The sequence below is a fragment of the Stegostoma tigrinum genome, chromosome 19, assembly GCF_030684315.1.
Source record: "Stegostoma tigrinum isolate sSteTig4 chromosome 19, sSteTig4.hap1, whole genome shotgun sequence".
Taxonomy (NCBI): domain Eukaryota; kingdom Metazoa; phylum Chordata; class Chondrichthyes; order Orectolobiformes; family Stegostomatidae; genus Stegostoma; species Stegostoma tigrinum.
Window position 1 is genome coordinate 26,126,639 of NC_081372.1, and position 12,248 is coordinate 26,138,886.

At 38.9% G+C, this 12,248-nt stretch overlaps 1 protein-coding gene across 4 annotated transcripts in view; it reads left to right on the forward strand.

The window, feature by feature from the left end:
• The window catches only part of nol4lb (nucleolar protein 4-like b), a 349,022-nt gene that overhangs the window by 303,448 nt on the left and 33,326 nt on the right, over positions 1 to 12,248 (forward strand). For all 4 annotated transcript variants that reach the window (XM_048549775.2, XM_059652784.1, XM_048549776.2 and 1 more), the window contains 2 exons: positions 2,449 to 2,640; positions 8,759 to 8,917. In XM_048549775.2, coding sequence (XP_048405732.1) covers positions 2,449 to 2,640; positions 8,759 to 8,917 — 351 coding nt within the window. The remainder of the gene's footprint in view (positions 1 to 2,448; positions 2,641 to 8,758; positions 8,918 to 12,248) is intronic.

Consider the following 12,248-nt stretch of genomic DNA (forward strand, 5'->3'; position numbering starts at 1 on the left):
GATGACAGAGGGTGGTGGTGAGGGTTGCTTTTCAGACTGGAGGCCTGTGACTAGCACAATGGTCGGTGCTGGGTACACTTTTTGTCATTTATACAAATAATTTGTATGTGAACATAGGAAGTGTGTTAATAAGTTTGCAGATGACACCAAAATTGGAGGTGTAATAGGCAGCAAAGAGTCCAATAGGATCTTGGTCAGATGGGCCAATGCGCTGAGGACTGGCAGATGCAATTCAATTGAGATAAATGTGAGGTGTTGCATTTTAGAAAGGCAATCAGGATAGGACCTATACAATTAATAGTAAGGTCCAGGGAGTGTTGCTGAACAAAGGAACCTTGGAATACAGTAGTTCCTTGAAAGTGGAGGCACAGGAAAAGAGGATCGTGAAAATGGCGTTTCGTGTGCTTGCCTTTCTTGGTCAGTGCATTGAGTATAGGATTTGGGAAGTCATGTTGCGGCTGTACTGGACATAGGTTACGCCACTTTTGGAATACTGCATGCAATTCTGGCTATAGGAAGGATATTGTGAAACTTGAAACGATTCAGAAAAGATTTACAAGGATGCTGCCAAAGTTGGAGGGTTTGAGCTGTAGGGGGAGGATAAATAGGCTAGGTATACTTTCCCTGGAGCATTGGGGACTGAGGGGTGACCTTATAGAGGTTTATAAAATCATGAGAGGCATGAATAGGATAAATGGACAAGGTCTTTTCTAGGAGTGATGAGTCCAAAACTAGAGAGCTTAGGTTTAAGGTGAGAGGGGAAAGCTTTAAAAGGGACCTAAGGGGCAACTTTTTCAGGCAGAGGGTGGTGCATGTACGGAATAAGCTACCAGTGGAAGTGGTGGAAGCTGGCACAATTACAACATTTAACAGGCATCTGGATGGGTATACGAATATGAAGGGTTTAGAGGGATATGGGCCAAATGCTAGAAATGGTACTAAATTAATTTAGGAAATCTGATTGGCGTGAACAAATTGGACTGAAGGGTCTGTTTCCATGCTGTATTTATCTGTATCTATTACTAGTGTCAATAAGTCAGGAATATTTTTCATAACTTATTTGTCATTTGTATGCCTTCGTACTACCCTTCCACAGAATTTTAACTGCAATTTAATGGTTACATTTCTCCATTTTTAGCAAAGGATTCTGTTTAAAACTTTGCAAAAATGCAAGTAAATCCATTGCTATGTGATTTCTACTAACGTGTGGCATCACCTCGTTAGCATGAATAATCATCAAGTAACTTATCCAGTTTCAAAGAAAAACAGAAAATTCCCTATTACTGATTGAAGCAATAAGGTATTGTAAAACAAAACTGGTCAGATGAATAAAGACACTTGTCTTTGCCCTGAAAAGAATGAAATGCTTAGTTTCAAAGGAAACTGTGGCTTCATTTGATTGAACCTTTACTTCCATCAAACCATTCTGAAATTGGGCTCGCAGGCCGGGGAGAGGCTTGCAGAATTGAGTGGGATACATCATTGCGTACTTACCTCCACTGGAATTTTACCAGCAAGGGGGTAGGTTTCAGGCAGCTACTTAAGGGCATTTTCCTGTCATTGCTAATGCTTTACTTGACTGGAGGTGCCCACATTGCATGGTGCTAGGTTTGGGGGAGGGTGAATCCTGCCAGTCTTGACACACTGTTCCCAGTTGTGATTAGTGACCCCCTCCCCTGGTGGCGAGGCTGCCCCAACTTGACTTTCAGTCCACTTCCCCCATGGTTCCTCAACAGTTAGGGAGGTGAAGGTGTGATTATGGTCTTAGCAGTGGTAACCACTCCCAGTAGCGCTGCTTGGAATGAAGCACCTGTGGCTGGCATCTCTGAGAGTCATTAAGTCTTTCTAGCTAGGAGCCTGACAGCTTCCCAAGCAGGTGGAGATGGGTTTTCCCAGTCTTATCGTGAATGGTTTCATTTTGCCTGCACAAAAGATTCCTGGGATTGTGTCTTTAACCCAGTGACGGAAATTGGTAAGATCAATAGTGTGAAGTGCAACTTTGAAAATAAGCAAAGTGAGCAAATAAGATGGAATAGAATATTTATAAGGTATGTTTAGTGCAATAAAATATCATAAGGCACATTGGAACTAGAGGTTAAATTGGTGCAATTGAGAAGTTTTAAAAAAGCTGATGTGCATTCCTTTTGTTAAAAAGTAATTGGATGCATGACTCCAGAAGAATACCATTAGAAAGATTTGATGTGGATATATTACTTTATGTTTTGCGACTGGTACGCAGTGAAAATTTCATCATCATACCTGCTACAACCCACCATTAATTCTGGTCAGGACTTCGGAAATAGCTTCACCAGCTGATTTAGAATGTTGTTCTGAATCAATTTACTGTAGAAGCTCCTCACTCTGCCCGCTGTTCAGCCATGCGTATAAAACGGTTTTAATAATATTGAAGACATTTGTGACTTTTTAAATATTTTCTTTTGCCAACAGATGTTTGTGAGGCTGTTTGTTGATGAAAATCTTGACCGAATGGTTCCCATTTCAAAACAGCCCAAAGAAAAGATTCAGGCTATCATTGAGTCATGCAGCCGACAGTTCCCTGAATTTCAGGAGAGAGCCCGAAAGCGCATTCGCACTTACCTCAAGTCCTGCAGGCGAATGAAAAAAAATGGCATTGAACTGGTGAGAGGTGTTCAGATTATATCAGTATATTATATCAGATTATATAAGACCATTTACAAAACTAGAGGGATATCGAAACAGTATATTTGCATTTTCTAACATGCATGTATGTGCATTCAATGAGGAAACACCAGGTCGAATATATTATTTTAAAAGACTTGTAATAATTTTTGAAATGTGTATTTGAAATACACCTTTGTACCTTAAGTAAATACGTTCTGTTTTGTTGTTTGTCAATCATGTGTCAAAGCCATTTGACATCACCATGACTAGATTAACTGCAGTTACAACTGTGATGGTTAACTTACATCATGAGGCAGAGTAACAGAAATCGTATGTGAAAAGAGTTCTGGCTTTAAGTAACAATAAGCTCTAAGTCTTTTCAGATCAAACCTACTGATCTAGAGATCATTGCTTTCTATTTTCATTTGAAAATGAGTGTTGTAGCTAAAGCATACATACCGCAGGATTTTAATTTTGATCAGCCCAGCAAATATAAAGCGTTCCAAAATAGAAGTTTGTTATAAAGTGAAAAATTGTCGATTGATGAACACAGCATTCATTAAAGTTAACTATAAAAATTGTAAAATGATTCTAATTTTGAATAGCTTGGCATTTTGGGGTAATTTAAACCTCCTTACAAACCCCCAGAGTCTGCCAGAAACAAAGTTAGGAAATGAAGTTAAAATTAAGGGACAGGATGTCACCCTCAAACCTGCTGACTGCTATTTTGAATTTCAAAGCCCAAGGACATCTGCCTGAAGGTAGTGAGGTCCTTACAGATCATGTAGCACCGTGACCTGAATGGAATATTGCCTCAAGATCTACTCATGCAAGTTTTTGTTGCTCCCCTACCAGACTGTGCTTACTAGGAACAAGAGCTGGAGCCAGAAAATGGTGAACAAGAAATTTTTTTCTCACCTTCTTGCTCACCTACGCAGCATTTTTTGCAATGTAGCATTGTAAGGAAGCTAGCAGTAGGTTCCCTATATATACTCGGAATTTGAAAATGATCCATTCCATAGGATATCTAAAGACGAAAATGTAAATCTTTTCCTGTGTACTCGGTGTGAGTACAGTTATGAATTGGACATGATCATACTAATATGGCAGAGCATTCCGTTAATGCAGTTGTAGAATACAACTTAACTCCTGACTTGTTGAACTTTGATTCCGCTAATCCTGAGAAAGCAAATAAATCAGAATGAAAGGATGTGTATCGCAGAAATAAAAGACAAAATGTGGAAATAGAGAGGAGCCATCCTGTCATAATGGTATATTTTTTCATTTGATTGTTAATGGAACTTTTATCTGCCCTCATGCATAGCTTGCACAGACTCAATAAAAACAATTGTATGTTGAAATTCAAATTCATTTGGGAAAGATACATTGCTGAGTTAGTATGGATAAAAACCTGATAAGGTTATATTCTGACTGGGTAAAATTTGTAACATTATGCTATGTCAGTACATGTTAGAGAATGGGAAATGCATGTGGTGTTTAAAGTTTTACTATTTGGTCTGCATGAGTAACTATAGATGAAACTTAAGTTGCTATCAGTACAAAAATGAGAACTTTCTTTTTAAAAACAGATAGTCAGAGTGCTAATTAAAACGTAATTTTGATAGATTCAGTGGCTGAAAGAAATTGAAGGGTTGCAAGTATATGTGTAGTAGTGGAACATTGTAGAATTTCATAGGACTGGATATTCTATGTCTGGGCCAGACATATTTTTGGTGGAGGAGCATGAAGTGTAGGCTGGGTGACTAATCGACCTCCTGGCCACCCACCCTGAAGCTGTTCCCCATAATGTGGACATGGACAGGGGCCAAAGTCTGCAGCCTGTAAATAAATAATTTTGTAACCCTGCCAGAAGTATCATAATGTCTTGCAGCTATACATATTTAGTCAAACCAAGTGAGTCAATGTTTCAGTTCTTAGATCTGAAATCTAAGTAATCCATACAAAAAACTTCTTTAACAGATTCATATGAAGTGACTATATTTGCTGACCACAAGCCTGTCTAACATCCCATTGGTGCACAGTAACGAGCTGTAGTCCTGCTAGAACACCAGGAGCTGCCAGCCAATTTCACAGCTCCAAAACATGGGACTCCCTCCCACTGAAGGACAGAAGTCCCACTTTCCATTAACACTAATGAAAACATTTACAGAATTATATAGAACTACTCTATGCAGAACTTCCCAAAGTCGGGGTTGAAACTGCATGTGGCGTCATGAGCTGATTTTTTTGTAGGTGAAAGTTCTGAAGCAGTCCATTCCCCATTTCCTCACTATCACGGGGGTCTTCTTCCTGATCTCATCACTAGTTAAAGTGGTCTGTATAAGATGGATTTTAGTTACATGGAATTATGTGGGTTTTTAGAAATCTTATTCTGTAAGTGACTCTGTTTGTAGCTAAAACGTAACACAAATTCTTTTTGATTACTTGGGCTCTGGTATTTGCAGAATTTTATTGGTGTTTTATTAATAGTGTATTATCCATGTTGTGTGTAAATTACATGTTCAGTTCCCTCTCTTAAAACTGGGAATTTCTTATTCAGCTGTTTTTTTCAAAATAAGCAAAAGCCAAAGGTTTTAAGCAGTATTTGTTAGTTTTTAAAAAAGCTTTATTTCAAAAAAAATCTTCTAATGCAAAGTGAGGATTTAAATCCAAGGGCTCTTTTTCTCTGTTCGTTACCAGGGCTATTTCTGACTGAACATTTTCTTTGGGAAAATGCAAATTATTTTCTTCATCTTTTCGAGCAACTGAATCTAAAAATAAATAAACATTTGGAATCTATTATTAGTAGAGTCTTACCACTCACAAACCCAAGTCATAGGAAAAAGGAACAAGCTAAAAGTAGGTCATTCAGTCCTTAAGACCATAAGACATAGGAGTGGAAGTAAGGCCATTTGGCCCATCGAGTCCACTCCGCCATTTAATCATGGCTGATGGACATTTCAACTCCACTTCCCTGCACTCTAACCGTAGCTTGATTCCTTGTGAGATCAAGAATCCGCCTTGAAGACATTTAACATCCCGGTCTCCACTGCGCTCCATGGCAATGAATTCCACAGGCCCACCACTCTCTGGCTGAAGAAATGTCTCCTCATTTCAGTTTTAAGTTTACCCCCTCTAATTCTAAGGCTGTGCCCACAGGTCCTAGTCTCCCCGCCTAACGGAAACAACTTCCCAGCATCCACCCTTTCTAAGCCATGCGTTATCTTGTAAGTTTCTATTAAATCTCCCCTCAACCTTCTAAACTGTAATGAATACAATCCCAGGATCCTCAGCTGTTCATCGTACGTTAAACCTACCATTCCAGGGATCATCCATGTGAATCTCCGCTGCACATGCTCCAGCGCCAGTATGTCCTTCCTGAGGTGTGGGGCCCAAAATTGGACACAGTATTCTAAATGGGGCCTAACTAGAGCTTTATAAAGTCTCAGAAGCACATCACTGCTTTTATATTCCAACCCTCTTGAGATAAACGACAACATTACATTCGCTTTCTTAATCACGGACTCTACCTGCAAGTTAACCTTTAGAGAATCCTGGACCAATACTTCCAGATCCCTTTGTATTTCGGCTTTATGAATTTTCTCACCTTTTAGAAAATAGTCCATGCCTGTATTCTTTTTTCCAAAGTGCAAAACCTCACATTTGCTCACATTGAATTTCATCAGCCATTTCCTGGACCACTCTCCTAAACTGTCTGAATCTTTCTGCAGCCTCCCCACCTCCTCAGTACTACCTGCCTGTCTACCTATCTTCGTATCATCGGCAAACTTTGCCAGAATGCCCCCATTGCATTATATTAACGGCAGAGTGCTATTGGAAGTAATCCAGCCTATAATAACCATTAGCACAAGGCAGCCTTAAAGAATTGTGACTATGTAACTGTAAGTAGTACATGCCCTTTGTTAGTCATGCTGTACAAATCCGAGCTGTTGGGACTGTTTATGGAGCATTCTTGTTTCCTCTCACATAGTGAGAGATTCTTAACTGACAACTGCAGATACAAATGAATTATGTAGGTATCTCCACGATGAAAAATTTCTGAGAAGCAAGTATCAGCCAGAAATTATTGACATAGGTTAGTTTAATATTGTTTCAGTATAGTTTGTAAAGTTTTATCCTTAACAAACAATTAACACTTTCTACATTATTTTCATTTTTACTTCTTAATATTTAGGATCCCAGAATTAAAAACATTCTTTTCAAAAATGCTGTTTGTAATTTGCAAGTGCCACTGAAATGCACTGTTCTAAGATGTATGGTACTCCAGAACTGAAAATGTTCATTATTTATCAAATTTCGAACTACAATAAATTTTACCTATGAAATGTTCATTTCTTTCTTATTCTAAGCTAAAATTTAATACAGTTAAAAATCAAATGAAGCAAGATAATACTGTATACAGTATTTAACCCTTTCACTGGAATTTAAAAATATAATTATATTTTCTCATGGGATCTAAAAGAAAAAGCAATTAACACCTGAGTGAAATGTTTTTCCACTTTTTAATACCCTTTCCGCCGGCTTCTTGATTTGATGAACTTGAAATTGATCAGACAACAATCATTTCAATCAAGATTTGGGTCATCAGGTTATTGTAACAAAATTTAAAGAACGTTAGTAAGTTATTTAAAAGATTAACCAGCAGAATTTGTATTAAGTGCTAAGGTTGAGACTGAATTTTATAAAGATATTGGCTGATATTAAGACCCACCATCTCTCATGCAGCTGACTTTCGGTTACTGGGGCTGAGTATGGGTGATGTAAGTTTTTCTACTTGTTCATAATTAATGATGATGGTAATTGTTACTGATTATGATGAACTTACACAAAATACTGTTCAGCCTCAACTGGAGTACTTTGTCCAATTCTGGACACCATATTTTAGGAAGAATGTGAAGAAGGTGCAAAAAGATTCAGAAGAATGGTTGGGAACATCAATTACCTGGAAGATGGGATAATCTGGAGCTTTTCTGCTTTGGGTAAGAGAAGAGTGAGGAGATTTGATAGCAATGTTCAAAATTATGAGGGGCGTAGAGAGTTGTACAGAGAAAAAACCTTTCCCAATGAGAGAAGCGTCAAGAACCGATAAAGCTCTGATTTAAGTTGATCAGATTTAGAACCAACAGTGATGTAAGGAAAAGAAATTTTACACAGCATGTGATTAGGATTTGGAATACACGGTTTAAGAATTTAGTGCATGGAGTATCAATCAAGGCTTTCAACAGAGAATTGACTAATTACCAGAAGAGAAAGTTGTTGCAGAATGGGGAAATGTTAGGAATGGGACTAGGTCAATTGTTCTTGAAGAGAGCTAGCACAGGTATGATATGTCAAATGGCCTAGCCCAGTGTTGTAAATATTCTGATTGTCTGTTTGTAAGACAAAACAAAGATTTTGTACACACTATAGCTTGAATTTTAAAATGACTGCTTCTGCCTCACTGAGGAAAAGGCAACAATCAAATTAATAGAAGATGATTTCCAAATTATCTTTGACTTTTATTAAATTGTGCAGCTCTGGAAAAATAACTTGTATTTCTGGCAGAAAACTCAGACTGGGGGATCTTTGGATCCTACCTCTTCGGAGTTTGTAAACACTGAGATCGACATTATGATTTGATCCATCGGTCAGTGCACTGGATTGCTCATTACTCAGACTTGATCTGCTCACACAAAGGATCCAAATTTTGATGTAGGAGCAAGTGTCACATTGATGCTGTAGATATCATTAGCCAATAGCAATCACGAAGTAAATTAGGTGCAGCTATGGCCAGCAGCATAAGATGCCAGGCTTTCATGAGCCAACAGTATCTGTAGGTCATATATAAAAAGCACCTGAAGTAGTCCCTGAGCCCAAGCTAAAGCTTTGCAATCAGGTCTGATTATTGTTTTAATTAAATAAGTATGATGTTGTAAAGTCACACACCCAGTGATTGAAAATATGAAAACAAATCATTCTCATTAATTTCTGTCAATCTTGCCAAATCGAATAGAAATTTTCAAATACAAGTACAAAAGGAGCAATATTGTGATAATTCAAACAATTGCACCTGCATTTGTCCATTTATCCTCACCCTGCCTTTTTATTTCTTTAGGCGTCTCGCCTACATGCCTCTTCTTTCAGACAGGAGGACAGGGAAGAGGGAGCCTCCAACTTCTTCATGACTGCTGTCACTGGTTCAGCTCCTTCTTCAACCAACAGGAAACGTGCTTGCTGGAGGGTGAGACGGACATCTGGTTTTTCTTCCTCTGAGGTGAGACGCTGCGTTTCGCGGGGCGGACCACCCAGAGTTCCCTCTGAAACATTCTGAAAGTAATCTTATGTAACCGGTGGGTGCGAGTTTCACAAGTTCCCTGGACTGAAACTTGCTGTTACACATGTGAAAAACAGACATTTAATCAACAAGAAGTGAAGTGTCAGAGCAATGTGGAATCATTGTTCTCTTGTCCCCCTCCCCCTCCAGTTAGAACTGTCACTGGTTTTTTTAAACCAGTCTTTCTCCTACTGTGGTAGTGTAGGAGCCTGGCTGCACACAGAGAGTTTGATTATCAGTTGAGGCCGGGAGGGCATGACAGACTTGGCCTCCTGTGTTATGTTTAACGCATGTCTATTATACTTCAAAGTACTGAAGTGTATATAATAAAAAAGTAAAAGCTGTTGTTTTCTGACATTTTTGTGACCTTGATGATCTGGCTCCCAAACAGAAAGGCCAGGGAACTACAAACATCCGCTGATCTAGGAAAGTATTCCTTAGCAAGTAGCCATAAAAGTATAGATTAAATATTGTTTTAAATTAGCAATTTAATATCACAATTCGTAGTTCAGATCATCGCCTACCATACACAATACTATTTAGGCCAGTTGATGTTAGTTAATGATCGTATGCTCCCAAAAACAGCAGGATAAGAATACCAGAGGCAAAAGCATAAAATGTTACATTGTTTAAGGACAGATATTCATTGTGGGGAGGGATGTTATTTTCAATGAACACAAAAACTTTAAGAACTGGCTGCATACCCAACAGAACTTTGTTGGTCTCTTTATCTGTGTATCTGTCTTCCTTCCTTAGTATATAAATCTGTGCGACCATGACAGATTTTATTCTAGACATAGCAATTTAGATTCCAGGGGGAAGAATATCTTCCAACAGGGATCTTTACCTTTACATAGCTAAATATAGCTCCTTTATCCCATCGAAAGGCCTCATCCATTGATAACTGCAACAATTGATATTTAATCTTATTTTAACAAAACTAAACACCTAAAGGAGCATTACAAATCAATATAGTTGAATCATACAAGGAGATATTAGACTAGGTGACAAAAAAAAGTTCATTTAAGAGTTTAAGAATTGTTTTAAAAGACGCAAGGTAGAGGGATGGAGAGGTGTTGTGATGAATTTGAGAAGTTTGGGGCCTAAGAACCAAAGACAGAGCCAGAGTAATGGAGCATTTATGACTGGAAATGGACAAGAGGCCAGATTGAGTGAGTGCAGATATCTCAGAGGTTGAGTAGTTGGAGGACAATTCAGAAATAAAAAGGGACAAGGCTAGGGAGAGATTTGAACTCAAGAAGAATTGTAAAACTGAAATGTTGCTTTACTGCAAGCAAATGTAGGTCAGTGAGCACAGTGGTGATAGAGGAATGAAACTTGCTGTGTTTTAAGATGTGGGTGGCAGTGTTTTAGATGATTTTAAACTAGTGGGAGGTAGAATGTGGAAGACCAACTGGGAGTGTGTTAGAATAGCTGAATTTAGAGATAAGAAAGCAAGCCAAAAAACAGGATATTAAAGTAGGATAAAAGAAATTAACTTAGTAGTGTAAACACCAGCATTTGAATCGGATAAACTACTGTACAAATCAGTAAAAGAGACAGCACCACAAAATGTGCATGGCCATTTCTCTGTGTTAGAAATTGACCCACATTTTGCCTTTAGGGATCAAGGAACAGCTTTCATCATTCACTTTACACATAGTTACCCAAAAATATTTTATATGATAGTGATTCCTACTAATCCTGCAGATGACCCAGTTCTGTCCTCACAATCTGGCATCTGTGAGCGGATGAAGCAGCAGGAAATCATTTTAATCAATTAGAAGTATTTTCACACAGCCATACAGACTGCAAACCAGAAGGCAAAATACATTAAATCTATAGATCCACTTGATTTGCACTCCTTCCACCGTCAGCACTTCCAAATGTATGGCCTCAGCCACAAGACATAACTGCAAGACAATGAGAGCAACAACCAAATAAACCTAGGTTACATGGTCTGCAGATAAAAACAGGGAACATAGTAGAGAAGGAGGAATGACCTTAGTGATTAAAGATACTTTCACTCTAATGACAAAGTGTATAATGAGGTAAACAAGCAGTAGAGATTTTATAAATGAGATTGACGATTAGAAGATGATTTGTGGATTTGTGAGTAACTCTATAACAACTGTAAGGTATAGTTTATACAAATGCAAAGGCAAGCATGTACTAAAAACAGAATAATTTTGAGAGGGAATTTCAACTTCTAAATAGATTGGGATAAGCAAACTAGCACACGGTAAAGATAGTGAATTTCTTAAGAGTGTCCAGAATAGGTTTTTGCAACAGTATGTCCTAGGGCCAACATAGGTTCATATCATATTAGATTTAGTAATAAGAATTAGAATCCCTACAGTGTGGAAACAGGCCCTTCGGCCCAACAAGTCCACACTGCCCCTTGAAGCATCCCACCCAGACCCATCCCCCTATAACCCACACACCCCTGAACACTATGGGCAATTTAGCATGGCCAATCCACCTAACCTGCACATCTTTGGACTGTGGCAGGAAACCGGAGCACCCAGAGGAAACCCACGCAGACACGGGGAGAATGTGCAAACTCCACACAGACAGTCACTCGAGGCAGGAATCAAACCCGGGTCCCTGGTGCTGTGAGGCTGCAGGGCTAACCACTGAGACACCGTGCCGCCCGAATTAATTAACACCCAAACAGTCCAACAATATTTATCTAAGAGCAGGCATAATTTTTTAAATTCATTCATGGGATTAAGCAACACTGGTTAGGCCAGCATTTATAGGACTTGACAGGGTAGATGCAGGAAAGATTTTCCTGATGGCCGGGGAGTCCAGAACCATGGCTCACCTCTAAGAATATGGGGTAAACTGTTTGGGACTGAGATGAGAAATTTCTTCGCCCAGCAAGTGATAAGCCTGTGGAATTATCTGCCACAGAAAACAGTTGAGGCCAAAATATTGTATGATTTCAAGGAGGAGTTAATTATAATACTTGAGGCTAAAGGGATCAAAGGATATGGGGCACAGGCTATTAAGTTGGATGATCAGTCATGACCACAATGAATGGCCTACTCCTCCTATTTTCTATGTTTATTGTCCATCCCTTATTTCCCTGGAGAAGATGGGGTGACCTGCCTTCTTAAACTGCTGTAGTCCTTGGGGTGTAGGGACACCAATGTCAGTATTGGGAGGGAAGTTCCAGGATCTTGACTCAGCAACAGTGAAGGAACAATAACCTAGTTCCAAGTCATGGTTGAATGTAGTTTGGAGGGGAACTTGCGGATGTTTTCCA